This window comes from Bos mutus, chromosome 3 (assembly GCF_027580195.1).
Source record: "Bos mutus isolate GX-2022 chromosome 3, NWIPB_WYAK_1.1, whole genome shotgun sequence".
NCBI lineage: Eukaryota > Metazoa > Chordata > Mammalia > Artiodactyla > Bovidae > Bos > Bos mutus.
In genome coordinates this window covers 19444761-19470683 of record NC_091619.1, presented here as the reverse complement: position 1 = coordinate 19470683, position 25923 = coordinate 19444761, and the positions used below count along the sequence as shown (strand labels likewise).

At 38.9% G+C, this 25923-nt stretch overlaps 1 protein-coding gene across 7 annotated transcripts in view; it reads left to right on the top strand.

The window, feature by feature from the left end:
* ASH1L (ASH1 like histone lysine methyltransferase) overlaps nucleotides 1-24275 on the top strand; it is a 207362-nt gene extending 183087 nt beyond the window's left edge. For all 7 annotated transcript variants that reach the window (XM_070367311.1, XM_070367314.1, XM_070367315.1 and 4 more), the window contains 16 exons: nucleotides 2330-2438; nucleotides 2874-3038; nucleotides 3200-3294; nucleotides 4907-5064; nucleotides 8885-9037; nucleotides 10956-11010; nucleotides 11093-11225; nucleotides 12402-12650; nucleotides 13626-13712; nucleotides 14980-15070; nucleotides 15579-15717; nucleotides 15830-16002; nucleotides 18289-18455; nucleotides 19602-19642; nucleotides 20898-21199; nucleotides 21818-24275. In XM_070367311.1, coding sequence (XP_070223412.1) covers nucleotides 2330-2438; nucleotides 2874-3038; nucleotides 3200-3294; nucleotides 4907-5064; nucleotides 8885-9037; nucleotides 10956-11010; nucleotides 11093-11225; nucleotides 12402-12650; nucleotides 13626-13712; nucleotides 14980-15070; nucleotides 15579-15717; nucleotides 15830-16002; nucleotides 18289-18455; nucleotides 19602-19642; nucleotides 20898-21199; nucleotides 21818-21909 — 2209 coding nt within the window. In that variant the 3' untranslated portion in view covers nucleotides 21910-24275. The remainder of the gene's footprint in view (nucleotides 1-2329; nucleotides 2439-2873; nucleotides 3039-3199; nucleotides 3295-4906; nucleotides 5065-8884; nucleotides 9038-10955; nucleotides 11011-11092; nucleotides 11226-12401; nucleotides 12651-13625; nucleotides 13713-14979; nucleotides 15071-15578; nucleotides 15718-15829; nucleotides 16003-18288; nucleotides 18456-19601; nucleotides 19643-20897; nucleotides 21200-21817) is intronic.
* Nucleotides 24276-25923: the final 1648 nt, after the last annotated feature.

Sequence of the window (25923 nt, the reverse complement as noted above, 5' to 3'; positions counted from 1 at the left end):
ACAAGGGTCAGCACTCTTGGAATGTGGTGGTGTGCCAATAAAAATTTAGAAAGACCTGGGGGAATTTGTCTGCCTCCATAGTTTCCCAGCCACTGGCATAGACTAAAATAAATGGGACCTAATCAAATGTAAAGCTCTTGCACAGCAAAGGAAACCATAAACAAAACAAAAAGACAGCCTAGAAACTGAGAGAAAATATTTGCAAATGATGCAACCACCAAGGGCTTCATTTCCAAAATATACACACAGCTCTTATAACTCAATTACAAACAAAAAAAATCAGTTGGGCAGAAGAACTAGACATTACTCCAAAGAAGATGTACAGATGACCAAGCATTTGAAAAGATGCTCAACATTGCTAATTATTGAAGAAATGCAAATCAAAACTACCAACAAGGTATCACCTCACACTGGTCAGAATGGCCATCATTAAAAGGTCTACCAGTATCAAATGCTGGAGAGGGTGTGGAGAAAAGGAACCCCTCTTATACTGTTGGTAGAAATGTAAATTGATGCAGCCACTATGGAAAACAAGATGGAGATTCTTAATAAACTAAAAGTAGAGTTGCCATATGATCCAGCAGTCCCACTCCTGGGCATATACCTAGAGAAAACACTTAATTCAAAAATGTATGCACCTTAATGTTCTTAACAGCATTATTTACAGTAACTAAGACATGGAAGCCATCTAAGTGTCCATCAAGAGATCAGTGGAGTTTGCAGGGCGGCAGTGGAGACACAGGTACAGAGAACAGGTTTGTGGACCCAGCAGGGGAAGAGGAGGGTAGGACGAATGGAGAAAGTGGCATGGAAATATATACACCACCATATGTAAGATAGATAGCTAGTGGGAATATGCTGTATGACTCATGGAGTTCAAACCAGTGCTGTGACAACCTAGAGTTGTGGGATGGGGTAGGAGGGAGGTTCAAGAGGGAGGGGACATTTAAAGATGAATGAATAAAGATGTGTCTATATGTATGCTGTGTGTGTGTGTGTGTGTGTGTACACGGACATAAAAAAGAATGAAATAATGCCATTTGCAGCAACATGGATGGACTTAGAGATTATAATACTAAGTGAGGAAGTCAGAGAAAGAAAAATACCACATGATATCACTTATATGTGGAATCTGGGCTTCCCTGATGGCCTAGATGGTAAAGAATCTGCCTGCAATGCAGGAGACTGGGTTTGATCCCTGGGTCAGGAAGATCCCCTAGTGAAGGGAATGGCAACCCATTTTAGTATTCTCATCTGGAGAATTCCATGGACAGGGAGCCTGGCGGGTTACAGTCCATGGAGTCGCAGAGTCGGATACTACTGAGCGACTTACACCTTCACTTACGTATGTGGCATCTAAAATGTACAAATGAACTTATTTATAAAACAGAAACAGACCCACAGGCATAGAGAATCTTAAAATTTTCAAAGAGGATAGGGATGGGGAAGGATAAATTAGGATTTAAGGATTTGCAGATATAAACTACTATATATAAAATAGATAAACAGGGCTTCCCTGGTGGCTCACTGGTAAAGAATCTGCCTGCCAATGTAGGAGGTAGGGTTTCATTTCTGATTCAGAAAGATCCCACTTGCCATGGAGCAGCTAAGCCTGAGAGACACAACTGCTGAAGCCCACACACCCTAGAGCCTTACTTCACAATAAGATGTGCCACTGCAATGAGAAGCCCTCGTGCCACAACCTCTGCTCACCACAACTAGAAAAAAGCCTGTGCAGCAACAAAGACCCAGCAGAGCCAGAAATAATTAAACAATAAAATCCTACTGTATAGTACAGGGAACTGTATTCCGTATCCTGTGATAAACTATAATGGAAAAGAATATGAGAAAAAGCACTCAGTAAACGTTAGCTAAAATTATATGTTACTCTATAAAGCATCTAGAAAAGTACATGATACCTTATTAATAAAGTAGATAAAATAGAACAAAAGAGACACTTGCGTACAGGTTAGAAAGGTGGAGATCAGTAGAAACTAGAAGATTTTTATCCATAGGAAATAATTGTAATTTGTTTAGTAAGTAAACTAATGCCCTATGTTAAAAGGACTTCGAATACCAAGCAAGAAAAGTTTGACCTTTGACAGCAGAAAGCATGTTTTCCAGAAAACTAGTTTAGGACTATTAATCTGTCAGTATTATACAGACCTGATAGAAGAAGAAAGAGATTAAAGATGGAGTGACTGGCCAGGAAACTTGAATGATTGGATACAGAAACAGAGGCAAATTTGAAATCAGTATACCAACCTTTCTGGTTCTCAGGCATGGTATTATGAACCTCTGCCTTTAACTCTTGTCCCTTTCTCTATAGGTCTGTTAATGGAGTGTACCGGATTGGACTGTATGCTCTTAAAGATATGCCAGCTGGTACTGAACTCACTTATGATTACAACTTTCATTCCTTCAACGTTGAAAAACAGGTAAGAATGATAAATTCAAGAGGGAGTTTGAACTTTATAATAGTACTCTATATTAACATGAGCCTTCGGTGAACATTACTGATTCGTAGCCACTAAAATACATTGGAAAAGATTCACTCTTTGTTCCACTTATCTAGGATACATATGTCACAGTTATTCTTTCAGAACTCTGTAGAAGAGACTGTTCAATTATTTTTTGTCTCCAGTCAGTTCTTAATTTTTCTCATGAAGTTTTTCCAAAATTTAATCTTTCCTTTCTACTACAGTGGAAACCATTTGTATTTATTTTACTCACAATGAGACAATGAGTTATGTTCCTCTGTATGAAAATTTCTTGATTCAAACTTACTATTGGGTGTCCAGATACTCAGGCATTCTGTTTAAACTTTTAGATTAGACTTCAGACTAAAAACGTTATTCTCTTTCCCTTCAAAGCAACTGTGTAAGTGCGGCTTTGAGAAATGTCGAGGAATCATTGGGGGCAAGAGTCAACGCATGAATGGACTCACCAGCAACAAAAGTAGCCAACCAATGACCTCACATAAAAAGTCTGGACGGTCAAAAGAGAAAAGGAAGTCTAAGCACAAGCTGAAGAAAAGGGTAAATAATAATCTCATGGTTTTCTCCAAATATCTGCATATAGGCAATTAATGAAATAAGGGATGTACCAGAGGGTGGCATCTTTAGAGTGGTTTTGTATTCTTTGAGGTGATTTATGATTTATCTTATTTTTCCTGCAATCTAATCCATCTGTTTGTTAGAGAGGCCACCTCTCTGAGGAACCCAGTGAAAACATCAACACTCCAACAAGGTTGACCCCTCAATTACAAATGAAGCCAATGTCCAATCGGGAGAGGTAAAAAGAAAATTTTCTTATCTGCACTCTTTAAATTATGTGACTTGCTTGACAGTTTAAAAATTATTAAACATGTATATAGTTGAGACATTTGTTTTTTGCAGGAAGACTTTAAACAAGCATTCAGGGGTGAACTTGGGTGGAGGAAAGAACTTATTTCTAACTGAAATTTAACTTTTTATTAAAATGCGACTGTAGGCCAAAGAAAAAAATGTGTGTGTGTGTGTGTATGAGTTTGTCACCAATATTTACAGTTTTGTATGTGTTACAGATATCTCAAAATATCATTCACAAAAAAAAAAAAAAAAATATCATTCACATTCATCTCTACCTTAAAATTACTGTGGTTATTAAACCCACCACTAGATCTTGTCATGTGTTTAAAATTAATGTTCATTTCTATATCACAACTTCAGGGTTTTTGTTTAATATTCTGCAAACTGTATCTTAGTTTATTCAGTTTGCTTTTAATCCTATATACTAAAAGTTACTTAAAATTTTAAATACTTTTAGTTAACATTGTTGAGAGGAGGATTACATGTGCTTCACCAGACTGCCAAGGAATGCATGGCACAGAAGAGATTAAGAATCCCTGTTTTGTTGATAAATTAACAGAGCAATAAAAAGAATCTTTAGTAGTCATCTTTGCTTTTCCCTATATTGAGATATTTGTCCATGTCTGAAGTAAGAGAAATAAATATGTATGTCCTATTTTTCAAATTGTCTTAGGACATTTCCTGCATCTTCCCTGACTATGTATTCCAGTATCTTAGCAAGTTCATCCTTATCTGTAACTTTACCATGATTTTAGCCCCTTTCATCCTATTTTCACTTTGAATCATAGAAATTTTACATTTCAGTAAAAGAAGGAAGTCCAGTGGTCTCTTCTTTGGCTGCATAGCAGCTGAGGTTGCTTTTTAAAACTCCTTATGCCCAGGCCACACTTCAAACCACTTACATCAGAATTTTCAGAAGTGGAACCCATGTATCAATAGTTTGTACAACTCCCCAAGTGATCTTAATGTGCAGCTAAAGTCACAAACTATAATTAGTCTAGCCTCCCTTTACTGAGGCCCATAGTTTAAGACTTAAGGTCCCATCTGTTTACATGTTTGTTAGAGTGAAAATCAAATTATGGAATCATCAAAATTGTGTAGGATTAATCAAGATGCATATAATTCATTTAAGTTTAGAGATCCATGCAGTAGCACTGTACCTGATATCTTAAATATCTTTACCTACATCTGACAGTCCAGTTCTCCTTGTTACAGCTGACCCTAAACCTATACTTGATCTTGGCAAATTCCTTTAGAATTCTACAAATACTGCATAAAGCTGTACGTTCAAGTCAACATGCTTCAGTTGCCAAAATTGTTGCAGCTTTTAGGTGGTATTTGTCAGATATTTGTAAATATTATAGAGAAATGTTTTGTGTTATGTGAAAAAAATCAAGATGCAAAACTGAATAATGTTTCTCCATATGTAGTTCTCTTTAAAATAACTGGTTTCACTGATAAACATTTATATCATCATACCAGTGGCTTAGAGTAAACATGTAGTTAATGTTCATTGGATGGATGAATAAAGGAGCTCCTTTCTTCCTTCCTTATAGAAACTTTGTATTAAAGCATCATGTGTTCCTGGTCCGAAACTGGGAGAAGATTCGGCAGAAACAGGAGGAAGTAAAGCACACCAGTGATAATATTCATTCAGCATCATTATATACCCGTTGGAATGGCATCTGCCGAGATGATGGGAACATCAAGTCTGGTAAGGACCAGGAGACGTTCTTGTTAGTTTACAGGTATCAGCCCACCATAACCTATCCATCCCAGCACTAAACTTCTTTATCTCTACTCTAAGGAATAGGAAGAAACCCCCTTCCATCAGCCTTCCAGACATCACCTACAGTCTTATAATTACTAGATATAGTGGATCTTTTGTGTTTAGGATCCTTTCCTACCTAGAAAATAACTTGCAGACAGGATAAACAGTGATGCCAAATGCAGGAGAAAATTACATTAGTGTTAATTTCAATACTTTGTTCTCCTCCACATTGAGATCAGCATTATACAGAGATGTTCAGATTTTCTTTTTCTGACTTTCATGAGTGAATAATGTACCAGTACTCCAGAGTTCAGATCTGATATCCAGAACAGACCTTAAGAAGAAAATTTTACATATCCAAGCATCCTTTATAACTGAAAATTAAGAATTAAAAGCTCATGCTTTTTTTTTTTCACACCACCCTTCGGCTTGAGGGGTCTTAGTTCCCCAACTGAACAGGGATCAAACCTCATGCCTTCCTCAGTGAAAGCACAGAGTCCCAACCACTGGATCACAATGGAATTGCCCTCATACTGTTCATTTACTCTTTATTTCCCTCATAAGGAAGCAAGAAGTTCCCTGGTGGTCCAATGGTTAGGACTTGGTGTTTTCACTGCCAGGGCCCAGGTTTAATCCAAGTTCAGAGAACTAAGATCCTGCAAGCAGCACAAGATACCAGGGGAAAAAAAGTAGAAGCAGTCTGCATGGTGTATAAGGCAACATGTTGAGTAGGGACTAGATCGATTTAGAAATTTGCCCAAAATCTTGTATCTTCTCAGTGATTTGATTGGCATAAATTCTGTGAACTTACTTTCCAACTAGTTCAAGTCTTCTGAAAATAACAGCAGTTATTTCCTGAGTATTTATTATAGGTCAGGCACTGAGCTAAAACATATTAAAGGGTTATTCCATTTAATCTACACAGATTACCTCTTGAGGGAAGTACAGACATTGTACTTACTTTACTGCACTTTGCAGATACGGTTTTCTACAGATTAAAAGTTTTGTGGCAACCCTGTTTGGAGCAGTCTACAGTGCCATTTTTCCAAGAGCACTCTGTCCCTTTGTATCCTCACAATATTTCAAATTTTTTCAATAATTGTTACAGTGATTTGTGATTAGTGATCATTGATGTTACTATCGTAATGGTTTGGTGGCACCTCAGACTGTGAACTTAATAAATGTTGTGTGTGTTCTGACTGCTCCGGCTGGCTAGCCTTTCTCTGCTACCCTCCAGCCAACCACACCCCATCTCCTGGCTCTCTCCCTATCTTTGGGCTTCCCTAACACCTAAAATACAATAGTATTGAAATTAAGCCAACTAATAACCCTGCAGTGGGCCCTAAGTGTTCAGGTGAATGGAAGAGTTGCACGTCTCTCACTTTAAATCAAAAGCTAGAAATTAAAAAAAAAAAAAAAAAAGCTGGAAATGATTAAGCTTAGTGAAGAAGGCATGCTTAAGCGAAGACATACTAAAAGCTAGGTCTCTTGCACCAGTTAGCCAAGTTGTAAATAGAAAGGAAAAGTTCTTGAAGGAAATTAAAAGTGCCACTCCAGTGAACACACAAATGATAAGAAAGTTAAACTGCCCTATCTTGGGTTTTTTGTTGTTGTTTTTTTGTTTTTATTTTTTTATTGATGGATAATTGCTTTACAGAATTTTGTGCTCTATTTTTGATATGGAGAAAGTTTGAGTGGTCTGGATAGAAAGTCAAACCAGCCACTACATCCTCTTAAGCCAAAGCCTAATCCAGAACTGTCTTCAGTTCTGTGAAGGCCTAGAGATGTGATGAAGCTGCAGAAGAAAAGACTGAAGCTAGCAGAGGTTAGTTCATGAGGTTTAAGGAAAACTCTCTATAACATCAAAGTATAAGGTGAAGCATCCAATTCTGATGTAGAAGCTACAGAAAGTTATCCAGAAGATATGGCTAAGATCATTAACGAAGGTGGCTACACTAAACAACAGATTTTCTGTGTAGATGAAATACCCTAATACTGAAAGATGCCATCTACTCTGCCTTTGCTCTTTTAAAGAAATGAAGTGAAAGTTGCTTAGTCGTGTCCGACTCTTTGTGACCCCACGGACTGTAGTCTGTGGAATTCTCTAGGCCAGAATATTGGAGTGGGTAGCCTTTCCCTTCTCCAGGGGATCTTCCCAACCCAGGGATCAAACCCAGGTCTCCCACATTGCAGGTGGATTCTTTACCAGCTGAGCCACAACAGAATCTAGATAATAGCACATCTGTTACAAAGTGGTTTACTGAATATTTTAAGCCCTCAGTTGAGACCTACTACTCAAGAAAAATTATTTCCTTTCAAAATACCACTGCTCATTGACAATGTACCTAATCACCCAAGAGCTCTGATGGAGGTGTGCAATGAGATTAATACTGTTTTCATGCCTACTGGTACAACATCCACTCTGCAGCCTGTGGATTGAGCAGTAATTTCCCTATTCAAGTTTTATCATCTAAGAAATAACATTTCATAAGGCTACAGCTGCACAGATACTGAACTTCTGATGTATCTGGGCAAAGAAAATTGAAAACTTGGAAAAGATTGTAGAGCCCATTAAGAATATTCATGGTTCACAGGAAGAGGTCAAAATATCAACATTAATAGGAGTTTGGAAGTCATGTCCAAACCTCATGGATGATTTTGAGGGGATCAAGACTTCATTGTAGGAAGTAAACTGCAGATGTGGTAGAAACAGCAAGAGAACTAGAATTAGAAGGGGGACCTGAAGGTGTGACTGAACTGCTGCAATATTGTGGTAAAAAAGAAAGTGACTTTTTGAGATGGAATCTACTCCTGGTGAAGATGCTGTGAAGATTTTGCTGAAATGGCCCAAAGGATTTAGAATATTACATAAACTTAGTTACTAAGTCAGGGGCAGCAACAGTGTTTGAAAAGGTTGACTCCAATTTTGAAGTAAGTTCTATGGATAAAATGATAACAAAGAGCATTGCATGAAGAAAAAAGAGTATTGCATACTGCAGAGAAATCGTTTATAAAAGAAAGAGTCAAAGATGTGGCAAACTACACTGCTGTCTTATCTTCGGAAATTGCCTCACCCAACCCATCCTTCAGTAGCCACCACCCTGCTCAGTCAGCAGCTATCAGTATCAAGTCAAGACCCTCCACTAGCAAAAAGATATAACTTGCTGAAGACTCAGATAATGTTTAGCATTTTTTGGCAATAAAGTATTTTTTAATTAAGGTATATAAGTTGGTTTTTTAGGCATAATGCTATTGCACACTTAATAGACTACAGTATAGTGTAAAGATTTTTTTCACATGCATTGGGAAACCAAAATCTCTGTGTGACTCTCTTTTTTGCAGTATTTACATTATTGTAGTGTTCTGTAACAAAATCTGCAGTATCTCTGAAGTGCCTGTACTACCACTCTTCGCATTTTATAGTTGAGAAGCTAAGACACAGAGTTTAAGTATCTTTCCCCAAATCAGACAGTAGTGAGGCCAGAATTCAAAAGCAGACACAAATATCTGAAACCCAGACTTGGAACTACTATACTCTGTTGCAGCTGGCCATTAGTAAGGTCCCTCTAAATTGTAGGATTTGTCTCTCTAGTAAACCCAGTGTTTTCTTATTTTTTTTAAGGAGGAAAGAAAAAACTCCATAACCACTAATCTGCTTAGTCACTTCAAGAAAAATAGAGAAAATAGCAGGAATCCATTACAGAAGAGAAAGCCACATAGAGCTCCTCTTTTCCTGAAACTAATTTTTACTCTGTCCTTCCAGATGTCTTCATGACCCAGTTCTCTGCCCTGCAGACTGCTCGATCTGTTCGAACAAGACGGTTAGCAGCAGCAGAGGAAAACATTGAAGTAGCTCGGGCAGCTCGCCTAGCCCAGATCTTCAAAGAGATCTGTGATGGCATAATCTCTTATAAAGGTACCCCAAATTCTTTCTCCTCAGCTTTTTTAAAAAATTATATCACTTTGTTCACCTGAGGTATCCAAGACCAGGAACGCATAACAATTTAGGACTGTGATTTTAGGTGGTTTACTTAGTTCTTCATTTGTCAGAGTATAGAATTATAGGACTAATTACAGTCTTCAGGAATTGTTGTCTCTGAATCCTTAGCTGTTTAGGTTAATTTTTTGTATTTATTGGAATGTTATCATAGTTAAGCACTATATTTAAAAATCACATATTTTAGCTGTAGGATAGAAGTAGGTCTTTGTCTTGAATATAATTTTCCTGAATGAGGCAGTGAGTTAGCAATTTAAGAAAAAAGTATTAAAAACGTATGACATCGGTGGTTCTTATCTGTTGATTGACAGATATCTTTGAGAATAAAGTTGTGGACTCTTACCCCAGAAAAATATTATATACCTAATTTTGCATATATTTTAGAGGGTTCACAGGCCCTTTCTACATTAAGGAAAAGGATATAAAGTTACAAGTAAATTACTTTTGAAGCATTTTCATGCAAACATTTACCCCACTTTTCCTTTTCTAAAATACATCTTTTGGATTTGTGTTAAGGGTAAGGGTGGAGAAGGGGAGAGTTTTTTGATTTAGGTCCGTAGTTTGGTAATGCACATGACTTTTTCTAACCACGAAATTTGTAGATATTTAAAATTAGAAATTTTAACAAATAATTGCTGCTTTTGCCTTCAAATTTTTTTCTGTTTTTTTTTTATAATTGAAGTATAATTGATGTACAATATTATATAAGTTACAGATGCACAGTATAGAGATTCATAATTTTTAGAGGTTATAATCCATTTATAGTTATAGAATATTGGCTATATTCTTGTGTTGTACAATATATCCTTGTTGCTTACTTTGTACATAATATTTTGTACGTTCTTAATCTGCTACCCCTATATTACCCCTCCCTCATTCGTTCTCCCTACTGGTAATCACTAATTTATTCTCTATTATCTCTGAGTCTTTTGTTGTTGTCCTTGTTAAAATCCGCCTTCAACTTTTGCTTCCTTCCTTTCCCTAAATTCTGAGGAATTTGATTTTCTTTCTCTTTTCTTTCTCTACTATTTATCTTCATATTTTAGTGGTTTTTTGCCATTTGTTAACCTCAGCATAGAGGAAGGGCCAGACCAACCTATCCTAATATGTAAAGTTTTGTGACACCTGTTCCGTTTACACTCCCTAAAGATCACACTCTGTGTTCTCAACCAGCCCTATCTGATCTAATATGAAATTGAAGTAGATGTATCTGTATGTCATTATATTCTAGGCATGAAACAGTAGGCTTTTTCTCTCTGTGTAATGAGTTATTAGAAAGTAAGAGAGCAAGTGAGAAGCAGCCCCACAACGTGAATTTTATTTTTGTAATACAGACCAACTGTTGCAAGAAAATGGATTCCAGAAAATATTTACAGTACTGAATTATTCATTATCTGGAATCAAGTTGAATCCAAACCAACAGAGTACTATTAACTGTGGGCAAATAGTAAGAACTGGAAAACATTTTTTGAATGTAGTTGAGTAGGAATTTGCCTTAAGCATACTAGCTGCTACGTTAAGTTCCCATATCTCATTTTTCTTAGGAAGTTTTCATTACCCAGCTAATGCTGTTTTACATTTCAAGTGTATACATACATAAACACACACACACTGTATCTTTCATATTTCAGGTAATCCTGAATGTATCTTCTGATCTCTGCCTTTAATTACCCACATTTCTGAAAAGTCTTTTCATTTTTCACTGATCTCAAAAAAAAAACATATTTTTTTTTTTCCCCTAACTTTAAATTTTGGGGATTCTGCTTTTTCAGTTAGGAGTTAATACTTGTCTCCCTGTAGAGTCAGTCTGTCTACTAAACCTTGCATTTTTTTGCAGATTCTTCCCGACAATCACTAGCAGCACCACTTTTGAACCTACCCCCAAAGAAAAAGTAAGTTTACATATGTGGGAATCATCCGAGTTTTAGAAAGGTCCTAAGTGTACCAGATTGACACCCTGGCTTTATGTTACAGGAATGCTGATTATTATGAGAAGATCTCTGATCCCCTAGATCTCTCCACCATAGAGAAGCAGATCCTCATTGGTTATTATAAGACAGTGGAGGCTTTTGATGCTGACATGCTCAAGGTCTTTCGGAATGCAGAGGTATTTTTCACTGACTTCAGACAGATTTAAGAAGTTTGTTCTGAAGAGGTCTATTGTAGAAGTTTAAGATGTTTACCTTCTTCTCCTAGCATCCTTCATATTTCTGGTTAAGAAAGGCAGCAGTTTTTATTGTGTACCCTTAGGGTAAATTGTGCTTACTTGAAGTGCCTTGCTATGTGCCTGCTAAGTCACTTCAGTCTTGTCTGACTCTTTGCAACCCCATGAACTGTAGCCCACCAGGCTCCTCCGTCCACAGGATTCCCTAGGCAAGAATACTGCAGTGGGTTGCCATAGGGTTATAGTTTTCTAAATATTGGAGATATAATAAATGGAGATAATAATACGACTAGAATGAAAGGTTAAATCATACTCCCAAAACAATTTTTGTAGAAACTTAGTTTCGTGTTGAACCTTTACATTTACGTAGTAGACATTTTCTACATTTAAGTCGTATCTGTAGGCTCTACTCAATAATTATATGTGAAATACACAGAAACATGTATAGGCAAATAAATACATATCTTAAGGATGAATCGGCATATAGTACACTAATATATTGTAGAATAGGTGAAGCTCATTGGGGAGAGGTGGGCTTGAATTGATACAAAGAAGATGTAGAATATTGTATGATACATAGAGGATATTTTTCAGTGATTTTGAAATACCTTGGAGAGATGTTTGAAGGTCAAAAGAGACTACAAGATGACAGAGGAATTGAGACTAAAGACAAGAAATGTGAGAAAAACAGACAGATGGGAGAAGAATTGGAGCAGTCTTGAATTGTTACATGCTTTCTCCTGAACCCAGCTTCCAAATATATTTAGACTTATAGCTTTGTGTCCCTAGTATCTATAAAACAGAGGTAAACGGAGAGATTCTCCACATTATTCTTGTGGTACTTAATCATGTTCCATGGTCTCTGTGTTTTTTATCCTTGTGGACAGTAAAGTCTGTGACAGGAGTTGAATGTCAGAGTGATAGAGCAAATGGGAAAATTACCATGCAGATTCTAATTTTAATTCATTTTAGTTAAATTTAAGTTGTTTTCAATTATCTGGCCCCTATATTTGATGGTATTAAAAATGTATTAACCAAATGGGAAGATAAAGAAAATCCTGCCACCTCTTCAGGTATATTTTTAAGCCAAACATAATATCTTTCTCCTGCTTTCTTCAGAAGTACTACGGGCGTAAATCCCCAGTTGGAAGAGATGTTTGCCGCCTACGAAAGGCCTATTACAATGCTCGGCATGAGGCATCAGCCCAAATTGATGAGATTGTGGGAGAGACAGCAAGTGAGGCAGACAGCAGTGAGACCTCAGTCTCAGAGAAGGAGAATGGGCATGAGAAAGACGATGATGTTATCCGCTGTATCTGTGGCCTCTACAAGGATGAAGGCCTCATGATCCAGTGTGACAAGTGCATGGTGAGAGTCAAGAGGTGAAGCAGAGGCCTAGTCCTGATGAGTGTGGTGACTATATTCAAAGCATCAGCCCCTGCCTCTTTTGACTTCGCTTGACAAGCTATTTATGAACTTTAACTTTGCCTCAGTTTCTGTTATCCCTTACTGTTCACCATATTGTCCTTCTCCTTTTTTATCTCTCTCTTTTATTTTTTCCTCCCATTTTTTCTACCTCCTGTTCTTTGTACCTGCTTTCCACTGCACACTTCTCATGTAATCTGGATCAAGAAGAATGATAATATTTAAGGCAGTGCTTTACCGGAAAAACACTAGGGGGTACTACACTCAACATAGCATTAATGTAGATGGAATTCAATATATAGAGCTCCTGATGAAGGAGTCAAGGCCTGGATTTGAGCCCTAGTATCTCCATTTGATACATCTGAACTCATTACCTTATGTAAAATGGAACTATGAGTAACACATAGGATTGTTAGAATATAATTAGGTAAGGTTAAATAAAAACATTTTGTAACTATAAAGCTTTCCATAGTAGCCATATTATTGATGCATATTACTTTGTAAGTAATAGCTTGGTACTGTATTCGTTCATCCTTCTGTTCTTTATCTGTCTCCTTATTTTGTTTGCCCAGATCCATGTATTATAAACAGTCTATATACTTAGGTTAAGATACGTCCTCATTCTTTTCTCCTACTTTACCATTTATCTCTAATTTCTTACTTACCTCCTTAACCCCTAGTTCCTGTTTTACTTTACCCTGTCCTGTTGCTTTTCTTTGTTTTTTTGTTTTGCTTCACCTTGCAAGATCTTAGTTCCCCAACCAAGGATTGAACCCAGGCCATGGCAGTGAAAGTGCCGACTCCTTACCACTGGACTGCCAGGGAACTCCCGCAGATTTTTTTTATTCTTAGTCCCCAAGACTTCTCTCAGTGAGTCTAACTCCCTACATACACACACACTTCTTTTTTTTCCTGCAGGTGTGGCAGCACTGTGACTGTATGGGAGTGAACTCAGATGTGGAGCACTACCTTTGTGAGCAGTGTGACCCGAGGCCTGTGGACAGAGTAAGTTGCCTTCTGATAATACTCCAATCTAAAAGCAGGAGATGTGGCACATGGTATTTTATCTACCCTGCTCCTGATGTACTGGATTTCCTTTGATAAGTTATTCAGCCTCTCTGGGCCTGTTTCTTACAATTTCTTACGCTTTACATTGAGGGTAATAATTCTGCCCTTCCTTTTCTCAGGAGTGGGACAAAAGGAAGAATACTTAGAAATCTATGGAAGAAATGATACTGTATAAAAACCATGGTTTTTATAAACACTATCTACTATCCATAAAAGAAGTAGCTTACAAAGTTTAGAACTTGTGTACTCTAAATATCACTTATTTTAAGCAGTGTTTAAGGAAAAGAGCTCTGGACTCAGAGTCAGCAAAAAATTAGTCTCAGCCCCATGTTTTGTTTTGTTTGGGCCATGCTGGGTCATTGTTGCTACATGCAGACTTTCTCTAGTTGCAGCAAGCAGGGGCTCCTCTTTCATTGAGGTGTGCAGACTTCTCATTGCAGTAGCTTCTCTTGTTGGCTTCTCTTGTCCGGCTCTAGGGCATGCAGGATTCAGTAGCTGCACCGTTCTGGCTCTAGAGTGCAGGCTAAACAGTTGTAGAGCTCAGGCTTAGTTGTTCCACAGCATGTGGAATCTTCCCAGAGCAGGGAACAAACCCATGTCCCCTCCTCTGGCAGGAGGATTCTTAACCACTGGAGCACCAGGGAAGTCCTTAAGCCCATTTTTTAACAGTTGGTAGGTTGGGTAACTTGCCCAGTTATTAAATGGGTTTTTTCTTAGCCCTGCCATATTTATATGTGTGATCTTCTATAAAAGGAGATATTTAGGCAATATTTCTTAACAGTGGTGCTGTTGTCATTTTGAGTGGACCGCTCTTCAATGTTGTGAGGTTCACATTGCAGAATGTTAGGCTTTCTTGGCCCCTGGGCACTAAGTCCTAGTATAGGTTCCTCCAGTCATTGTGACAAAGTCCCCCTTCACACATTTTCAGATGCCCTTTAGATGGCACAGAGCAACTACAGAATTAGTGCTCCATAGGGTATAGTTTGGGACATTTCGTCTGTCAAGTTTGTCCTCTCTGTTTACTTTTTCAAGTTTAAAAACTCTTGATGACAGTCACCTGTTTTAATATCTGTGCTGTATTGAAATGACTAAGCAGTAAGTCCTAATTGCTTGGAGAGTCTAGGTTTTAGTTCTTTTTCTCCTGAATAGAGAGGCTGGAAATAGTAGTCACAGCCCTTATCTCTTGGCTTTCTGCTCTTACCAGGAGGTACCCATGATCCCTCGGCCCCACTACACGCAACCTGGTTGTGTCTACTTCATCTGTTTGCTCCGAGATGACCTGCTGCTTCGTCAAGGTGCATACACAGAAGCTGACTCTACTTGCCAAAGCTGACCCTTCTGAACAGTAGGGAGTATCTGCTGTCTGCATAATAGTCCTTGTCTCCATATACCTTTAATAGCAATAGAATATAGGTTTTTTAATATCCTCAAGTTACTTAGGCTTAATACATTTATCTTCACCAAATAATATTTAAGGTAGTGTTTTACAAACTGAAAAACATTATGCTAAAAATAAATTGGAGAGACCAGAGTGTTACAAAGCTAGTGTTAGGACTGGGAAAGACATATAGCATTCCAAGAGGTAGAAGACCTCCCTCCTGTCATTCTCATGGTCTCAAATTGATTCTCATCACCATTAGACTGCTGGTTGTAGTTACGTATTTTTTGTTTTAGATTTTCAGTTCTTTGTATGTAGACCTTGGGTGACACTAGTGAATACCTAGCGTAACTTATACAGGAATCATTTTAACCTTCTCCTGTGTTCTGTGCCTTCTGTGTCTTTAATCTCCTGTGCCTTCCTAGGTGACTGTGTATATCTGATGAGGGATAGTCGGCGCACCCCTGATGGCCACCCTGTCCGTCAGTCCTATCGACTGTTATCTCACATTAATCGAGATAAACTTGACATATTCCGCATTGAGAAGCTTTGGAAAAATGAAAAGTATGTGTTGAGGTTCTATCTCTTTTCTTCAAGCTGTACCCTACTAGAGCAGTGCTGGATAGTCACTACAATCTTGATAATTAAACTTCTCCCTTCTCTTTTTTTTTTAAAGAGAGGAACGGTTTGCCTTTGGTCACCATTATTTTCGTCCCCATGAAACCCACCACTCTCCATCCCGTCGGTTTTATCACAATGAACTCTTTCGAGTGCCACTTTATGAGATCATTCCCTTGGAGGCTGTAGTGGGGACCTGCTGTGTACTGGATCTTTATACGTACTGTAAAGGTGAGTGATTTGCGCTACCTGAAAAATAACCTCCTGGCTGCCGTTCATTCATCTACTGCTGCCCACTCCACACATATGGTCGCTCTCTGATAAAAGATTGTCCAAGGCTGGCTTTCAAGCTTCAGAGAGCTATATACTTTCTTTTACCTAGTGCTTGGTACTCAATAAATGTTAATTCTCCTTTCAATTTTAATTCATTTTTTTCATAGTGTGTATTTAGCACTCTATTAATACTTGTGGGAAGATAAGTTATTAGGGTGGTGCAAACATAATTGTGGTTTCGGACTTTGACTTTTAAATCATTATAACTAGGTTCACAAAATAGGAACCTTAACAATCAACACATTTTTGCCAACAAGAAGTAAGTTTGTTTATTCCTATAGCGTAAAAATCCATGCTTCGGGATTCAACAAACTCTTAGAAAGCATTTTCTGCCTCTTGCTGGTTGTGGAAGCATTTTCCCTGCAAAAAATTGTTGAGATGCTCAAAGAAGTGTAGTTGGTTGGCAAGAGGTCGGGTGAATATGGTAGATGAGGCAAAACTCCATAGCCCAGTTTGCTCAGCTTTTGAAGCCTTGGCTATGCAATGTGCACTCTGACACTGTGGAGAATTGGGCCCTTTCTGTTGACCAATGCTAGGTTTAGGCATTGCAGTTTTGGGTGCATCTTATCAATTTGTTGAGCATACTTCTCAGATGTAATGGTTTCACCAGGATTCAGAAGGCTGTCATGGATCAGACCAGCAGCAGACCAGCAGACAAGTGACTTTGACCTTATTTTGGTGCAAGTTTGGCTTTGGGAAGTACTTTGGAGCTTTTTCTTGATCCAGCCACTTAGCTGGTTGTCTCCAGTTGTCATATTAAGTCCACTTTTCATCACAACATCATAATCTAATAGAGAAATGTTTTGTTGTTGCACAGAATAAGAGAAGACAGCACTCCAAAACAGCAATTGTTTTGATTTGCAGTGAGCTTATGAGGCACCCACTTATCCAGCTTTTTCACCTTTCCAATTTGCTTCAAATGCCCAACCATAGAATGGTTGACGTTGAGTTCTTTGACTTCTCATGTAGTTCTCAGAGGATCAGCTTCGATGATTCCCCTGACTTGGTTGTTGTCAGCTTCCAATGGCTGGCCGCCGCACTCCTCATCTTCAGAGCTCTCATCTCTACAAACTTCTGAACCACCACTGCACTGTACATTTGCTAGCAATTCCTGGGCCAAACGTGTTGTTGATGTTGCAAGTTGTCTCCACTGTTTTATAACCCATTTTGAATTTGAATAAGAAAATCGCTTAAATTTCCTTTTTTGTGTAACATCACTTTCACTAGTGTAAAATAAATATAAACAGCAAGTAATGTCATTAGCAAAAAAAAACATAAACTAAGAAATGTGAATTAAAATGATGTATAACATAACCACACTTCAGAATGTATTTTAGTATCAAAGTTCAACAATGCAAAAACTGCAGTTACTTTTGCACCCACCCTAATACTCTTTTCCCCCAATGCCAAAATCCTTACGGCCATCATCAACTCGGTACATTAAATGAACAAAAAAAGCACAACAGTTTCATAAGGTTTGTGGCTAACAGTAGAATCAATCTAATTTCAGATTCCAGTTCCAACAGTTTTTACCTGTGTGCCCTTGGGCAAGTTATTTAACCTACTGAAAATAGGGATTAGTATCTATTTTAGAGAGTTTTGTAAGGATTAAATGAAATAATCTACAAAATCACTAAGCCCAGTTTATGGCTCACAGTAAAACTCACTATAAGTTAGTTATCATTAGAAGCAGACTTTAGTTTCCTAGGTCTTTCTGTTAGCATCGCAGCAAAATAGTCCAGAAGAATTCCTTGCAAAAGCTAAGTGCTTAAAGCTCCATGCTACTGATGACTCCTCCGTCCCCTACTTTATATAAAGTGTTCATTACCAAATGTGGTTCCCTCATTTGAAGTGTCATTCTTTTCTTATAACTTCCCCATGATGTGCTCTGTTTTTCCCCTGAAATGTTCTCTCAAAAATCCCTGCAGCACTCAGTCTGTGTTTCCGGTTTCTTTCCATCCTGTAGAATACCCTTTCACCTTTGATTCCCTTTCCCCTTTCTTTGACACTAGCGTCTCCTTTCTTCTGCAATCACCAAATCCTTACTTGTTCCCCCTCTCAAAACAGCTACCATGTTTCCCTGTTAGGAAGTCTCGCTTCTCTCCCACTGATACATGATGGGCAGCTCAGGGTGAGGGAAGGGAAAATAGGGGGAGTGTTCTTTAACAGTGTTTGGCCTCATAGGGAGACCCAAAGGAGTGAAGGAGCAAGATGTGTACATCTGTGATTATCGGCTAGACAAGTCAGCACACCTGTTTTACAAGATCCACCGGAACCGCTATCCTGTCTGCACCAAACCCTATGCCTTTGATCACTTCCCCAAGAAGCTCACTCCAAAAAGAGATTTCTCAGTAAGTCTCCTTCCTCTCTTCACTGTCAGGACAATCTAGTTCATGCATGGAATTCACAGAGAGAATTTTCAAGTGGCTCTCTGCTTCTTCACCCTGTTTCCATCCCAAACTGGAAAACACCCTCTCTGTGGATGTTTGAAAAGCAAAAATACATTCATTCTGTATTTCCTGGTGTGTGCTATGCCTCAGGGAATTGTTATTATATTTTAAATAGGTTTTCCTCTTTTTTTCTCTCTTACACCTCTTTACCATCTTTGTCCTTGAGCCCCATTTTGTAGTTTTTTGGTTTCTCACACCCATAATTTTGAGAAACAAAAAGAAAATAACATTGAGAAACCTTTGGTGAAAATAATTTAGTGCTTTTTATCCTTGGATTTAAATATAAGACATTATCACTATTAAGAAGAAAAAATTGTTATTATCCTACTACACAGAAACTAACTGCTGTTTTCATTTTCAACCTTTTTCCTGTGTGTTTGTTTTGTTTTTTTCAAATTGTTGTGAATATATTCCTCCAGTTATATTGTGCCATTTGTTATCATTTCATAAAGGTTCTGGTTATCCATCTGTTTGCTACAATGAAACCCTGGACTAAACTCCTCATCCATGAGTCTTTTTTTCAGTGGGCCTGTCAGAATTCAGAGTTGTCATCCCAGAATGCTTAGAAATAGTCTAACCAGAACGCAAACCTTTATGTCCCTATTTTTCCTAGTATTATTTTAGGATTTCTGTGAATCATATTTCTTTTATATTCTCTCTGCCCACGACCAGGCCCTGCCTCTCATTCTTTGGTCTTGCTTACTCACTGTCAGCTTTGAAATTCCAACCTTAACTTCTCAAAAGTTAGGATGGGACAAAAGGAATTGTGACCCTTTCCCTTCTACTGTCATTCTAGGCTTATAAAATGCTAAAAAAAAAAAAAAAAAAAAACCCGTTGTGGCCTACAGATTACTAGAAGGACTGAACTTCTGACCTTAAAACACAGTCCTCCAACTTGTAAAGGTTTTAGCCCAGTAGCGCCTTTTTTTCTTTACTTCCTTGCCTCCCCACCTCCTTTATCCTGAGTTAGCCCCAGATCATCTGATTCAGCTTTGCCAGCATTTGCAATACACTTACCAACTTACCACTTCAATGTCTTCTCTGCAGCCTCATTATGTCCCAGACAACTACAAGAGGAACGGAGGGCGGTGAGTCCCACTGGGGGGATGTGATTAACCAGTAGCTTGAATGGAGCAAGAGAATAGCCACTTACCCATTATCCCTACCCCTAGGATTGAAAAGTCTCTGACAGAGTAGCCCAATATAGTGCCAAGAATAATATGGAAGAACTGCACTTCAGTAGTTGTGGACTCTTTATGGAGCTGTATTTGGGGCAGGGAGGGAAATTTGTAAGGTCAGAGAAAGAAAATGATTTGGAACAGAACTCGACATATTTGGAAAAATCTCTCTTTTAGGTTTCTGAAAGCTTTCCCTAATACCTCAAGGTATATCAATTCTTAGGTCTTCAAGGAACAGAAGTAGCTAGAAGTGCATGGTTTTAGCTGAGCAGTTTGGACTCACAGTTTTTATTTGTGCTTGTTTTGTACACAAGACGGGTATTCTGGTGGAGGGAGGACCACACCCTGTGGCATGTGGGATCTTAGTTCCCCAACCAGGGATCGAACCTATGCCCCCTGCAGTTGGAAGCGCAGTCTTAACCACTGGATCACCAGGGAAGTCCCGAGATGGGTATTGTTACAGAAAGTACTGAAGGCACTTTTCAGTTTCCTTTTCTATTGAATGGTAGTGTAACAGTTACTTTACCTATATCAGTAGCTTTTTTCTTTTAGGAAATCAAATATATTTCTTAAAAAAAAATACCAAACAATAGATGAAAGAAGAAATTTAAGGAAAGTAAAAACTATGGGATTGCTCATTGTAGTTGGACTGCTGGTGGCACAAGGTTGTGCCGCACTTCTGTGTACTCGTGAAGCATTCAGAACTAGTCAGCGTTTTACCAGCTCCGGCCTATCCTATGGGTTCCTGAAAGAAAGAAGAAAAATTGTATTTTATAAATAGAAATTAAATTTCAGAGAAGAGTGGTAATTTTTTCAAAAAATAATAAAATGAAGACCATAGGGACTTCTCTGCTGGCCCAGTGGCTAAGACTCTGAGCTCACAATACATGTAGCCCAGATTCAATCCCTTGTCAGGGAACTAGATCCCACATGCCACAGTGAAGATCCTGTGTGCCACAACTAAGACCCCGTGCAGCCAAATAAATAAATGAAAATAAACATTAAAAAAATAATAAAATGAAGACCATAGCCAAGTTTCTTACATCTTGAGCCAAGGCTCTAACAGCTAGCCTACAGGATCCAGAGATCTTTTCCTTTCATCCCCCTTCCATCCCCAAGTGCCCTGCTTAGCCTTCCTCTCTAAATTCATATATCCTTCCGGCAGATCATCCTGGAAGTCTGAGCGCTCAAAGCCACCCCTGAAAGACCTGGGCCAGGAGGATGATGCTCTGCCCTTGATTGAAGAGGTTCTAGCCAGTCAGGAGCAAGCAGCCAATGAGATGCCCAGCCTGGAGGAGCCAGAACGGGAGGGAGCCACTGCTGAAAACAGTGAGAGTGAAAAAAAAACAGAGGAAAGTAGTCAAGAACCCCAAGTAGCCTGTACCCCTGAGGAGCGACGGCATAATCAACGGGAACGACTCAACCAGATCTTGCTCAATCTCCTTGAAAAAATCCCTGGGAAAAATGGTAAGTAAAATCAGGCTCCTAAGATAAATGCAATATTAGCAGAGAGGGAATGAAAAAGAGCAACTTCTGATTATTTGCCTAGAATGGAAAATATTCTTTAAGTGGCACAGGTTTTTCATGGGCCTGTTCTTAAATTCCTCTTGGGAATGAAACTGGGAGGTGAGAGGATCTCCTCACTGGAGGGCAGCTTATTTCAGTTTGGCCCGGCTGCTGCTGCTGCTAAGTCGCTTCAGTCGTGTCCGACTCTGTGCGACTCCATAGATGGCAGCCCACCAGGCTCCCCCGTCCCTGGGATTCTCCAGGCAAGAACACTGGAGTGGGTTGGCATTTCCTTCTCCAATGCATGAAAGTGAAAAGTGAAAGTGAAGCTGCTCCGTCGTGCCGACTCTTCGAGACCCCATGGACTGCAGCCTACCAGGCTCCTCTGTCCATGGGATTTTCCAGGCAAGAGTACTGGAGTGGGTTGCCATTGCCTTCTCCGTTTGGCCTGGAGGAAGACCTAAATTGCTGGTGGGTTGGCAAAGGACCCATTGAACTCCTGTGATTTCCTGAGAGCTCAAATCTGTAATAAGGAGTGGGAGGGTAGAGTTTGATGAGCCTCCTTGGTTCTGTTTTCAGCCATCGATGTGACCTACTTGCTGGAAGAAGGATCAGGCAGAAAACTTCGAAGGCGTACTTTGTTTATCCCAGAAAACAGCTTTCGGAAGTGAACCTCAAAGAATGCGAACATCAAGCATCTGGGATCCAGTGGAGCCTACAGTCCTGCCTCCTGTTCTCTGAGTGCAGACAGGGGTGGGAAGGGTCCGTCCAGCAAGGGGAATGGGGCCACGTCGTCGACATTAGGTACTTAGTAAACCTTGGAGCTAGTGGAGAGGAAGAGGAAGGGGATCTGTCTAGACAGTTCAGCTTAACTTGTTTTCCTCTCCATTGCTTCACCCTGAGGGTTAATAATGTAGGGTGGAGGGCAGAGCACATTGGGGATGACCAGAATCTTTTGGTACTTTATAGCACTTGCCCCTCCCCTCAGCTTGGGTTTCTCTGTGTCATCCTCTGATCTTGCAGGCACTGCTAAGAAGCTGCTTCCTATACCCAGGTATAACTCAGACTCCAAAGGGACAGGGACAGGATCCCCACCCCTACCCTGTCTGTTCTCTATAGGCTCCAAGAGCTACCCCTAGAGACCTAAAACACAAACAGTAACTGGGCCTTGTTCCAGATCCCTGACTAGGAAAAGTTTCTCTCGCCTCTTTTCCCCAACCAGGTCAAAGTAAAATGTGAGTTGACAACTCAAAGCACTTGTAACGGCTGCCCCTCTCCCTACCTCTGCTATCCCAAATGGAATCATGGAATAGGGAAGGCCCCCATGGGGTCAGAAGGGCACAGTCCTTATTGTAATTATTTTTGTTTTCACCTTCATAACCTGCCGACCATATTTTTTCTAAGAGAAGGCCAGGCCCCGCCAGCACATGTGCTGTTTATGCGCTGTGGTTCTTGTGTGTCTGCTGTGCTGTGCGAATGGAGATTCATTTCAAAGAAAAATCATTTTAAAACCTGCGTAAAAATGAACTCTAACCACCCCCCCAACAAAAGTCACTACATAAACTGTTGAGCAGTATTCACCTATCAGAGTATTTGTTGTGAGTGTAGATTATCAATTGAAAACACTACTTCTTGTTTTACTTGTACAGTTTTCAATGTCCATCTCTTAAAGAGACAGTGTGTTCTCCCTGCCCCTAGTCCCATCTTCCTTCACCTTTCTGATGACTTCATCTTCAGGAGGGATATCCAGGGTGTCACCTTCCTTCCCATTCACTTGACCAGGAGTTACCAGATAAATTGTCTCTTTAAAAATAAAATTTAAAAAGCTTTGCTTTGTTGTCTTCTCAGACATACATATGCATATATGTTTTAGATGTTCTTATAAGAGAAAAGATGGTTTTTAAATGTGCCAAGTTGTGTGTTGTATATATATATGTATGTATATATATATATATATCTGCTGCGTGATTAGTAAGCAATACAATAGTTAAACATTTCCCCATTACTTTTTTCTAATATTGGACCAATGCTGTCCTAATTGTACATTTCCTCTTAGGATGACGACGCTCTGACTTGTTTAGGTAGAAACATTGACCACCTTCCATTCCATTGAATCTTTCTTTTTCTCCTTTCTGTGTCAATCTTGAGGGAAAAAAAAAAAGTAAAAGAGACAGGGGATGCCAAAGATCCCCTTGAACAGAGAAAAAGCAGAATAAATATTTTATTAAAGAAAAAAGAGAATTAAGAAAATAGTTTGGAGTATTTTCTTACTGTAGAGAAGCACTGTACATTACTAAGAGACCTGGGTATAAGATACTCACGTGTGGAGCTGGGAAAATCGCATGTCCAAGCCCGATTGAGTGGTTTCTTTTGGTTTTCATTGCAGGGAGCCGGGTGGGAGGGAGGTGGGAACAGGGGCACTTTGGGGGGTCTCCTTTTAGTCAAAGCAGGAAAATGACAAGAAAGAGATTAAAATTCAATATTTCCTTTAATAGTGTTAAACACTAAAATTTTAAAAAAGTCTCAAAAAAAGAAAAAAGGAAAAAAAAAACTTTGTAAAATGAGAGAACAGAAGCAAAAGACACTACGCTCTGTCGTTTTATCTTTCTTTTGTTGAAAGACTAAAAACTGAAATGTTTTTTAGACAATCAAATGTTAGGTAAGTGCAAAAACTTGTTTTTTCTTACTGGTGTAGAAATTAATGCCTTTTTTTATTTTTCGGTTATTTTATAATAACAAAAGAACCCCCTAGCTGCCAGGCGGGTTTTGGTGTTTGAAATGCGGGGCAAAGCACTACATCACTGCAAATAGATACAGAGTTAGTCTGCATGTCTGTAGGCTGTGTGATTGCGGAAAATATAAATGCTGCTAATATATTTCCTTTTTACAAAAGCATATCTAAATAGATGATTGTTTTGATGTTAATCTTTGTAAATTATGTATTACCAATTTTAACATTGGATGTAATTGCATAAAAAGCTTGCATCTCAATCCTTGAAAGTCTAGTATTAAATGGAAAAAACTTTTCCTAACTACAGAGTGGTGAGCTTGCTATTTTTTTTCCTCTTTCCTATCCTCCATTTATATTCCCAGGATCTTCTCCATCCTGTTTCCAAAGAGATCTGCTTAAAACCACATCAGCATCCTAGGCCCCACATGGGCATGCTAACCACTGTTGACTGTTGGATAAAGCTTTTCCTCAGCACTACAGCCTCTTTGGTCTGGGCCAAGCCTAACCAATCAACATAATCATCCTCTACACCTGTACCCCTTGAACACACAGACATCTAATACTCTTTAACAACCTCTGAGGTTGGCAGTAAGTTTAGGCTACATTTTCTAGGCCACTATGTTAGACTGTTTCCATTGTAAGCAGTGTACATGTATTCATTTATTTCATCTTCATAACAGCCCTTTTGGTAGGTACCAAAACCAAATTCTACAGATGAGGAAACTGAAGCAACAGAGAGGTAAGTAACTCACCCAAGATCTTGTAGCTAGTTAATCCTCATAATAGTTCCCTGTAGTTATTCCCGTTTTCGTAGAAGTAAAAACTGAACCTCGGGAAGGTTAGGTAAACTTGCCAGATCATCCAGTAACTAGTGTTGGAGCCAGAACTCCAAAATCTTTTAAGTTCATCCGCAAGTAGGAAAGTGTCAGAAATAGCCAAAGCCTGACCCTACTAAGGAAGATAAATCCATTCCTGCCAACTGAAAGACCTAACAAACTCTTGTCCTAGACAGGAGTCAGACATTTAATCGTTGAGTTCAGCTGGAATACAGTTGCTCAGAAGCCTCAAGACAGTTGACTACCAGAGCTCAATCTCTACTCCTGCAAGAACTTAGGGCTTATCCCACTATTACACAACAGTCTATCCATGGCTGCAAAAACAATACCTTAGTAGTTAATTTAAGGTTTCTTTAATCTTTATTTAACTTTTAATATCCCTTTAACATCTACTTAAAGCTATTCTGTTTGGATAATATATAATGATAATAGCACAGAACTAATTTTATATCAATCTCTGTCCTATCTCAAGATGTTCTGTTACCTGATAACCATTAGGCTCCAGCTGCCAATATCACCAGGTCTCACTGATACTCTGACAATATTGTTCTAGGACTCCTCCCACTTTTGAGGATTACCCACTATAAAACCAAGCACATAGGGATAAGAGTCAGAAAAAAGGAGAGGGCAGGTTGAATCATAGGAAATGAAAGCTGTGTACAAGTAAAGGATTTCTGAAACTTTAGAATCATGGCCACCCCCCACGTACACCAAAGATCTCACTTTAAGAAATATTGGTCCCAAAGCATAGTCTTCCATATCTACTGTTTAATAACTTAAAACATAAAAATAAAACTTCTTTTGCAGTAGTAGTTTGCAATTGAAGAAGCTTCATAAACTTGAGTACTCCCACTCTTAAGAATATATTGAGTGACTAGGAATTCTCAGAGGCAGTCAGGATCCAGTTTGAAAAACATCACCCTAGAAAACACCTGAAATGCAAACTGAGGTCTAAAGCTGAGAGGACCGCCAAACACAGAAAGCAAAATTAAAGCAAGGAGCAGATGAATGTCATAAATTGGCCAGGAACGGGAAATATTAAATCTTAGAAAATGGCGAAAGTATGAGACAGCTGAGTCTAACCAACCCTACCCCTGAGTATTTCCAAAGCGTTAGCT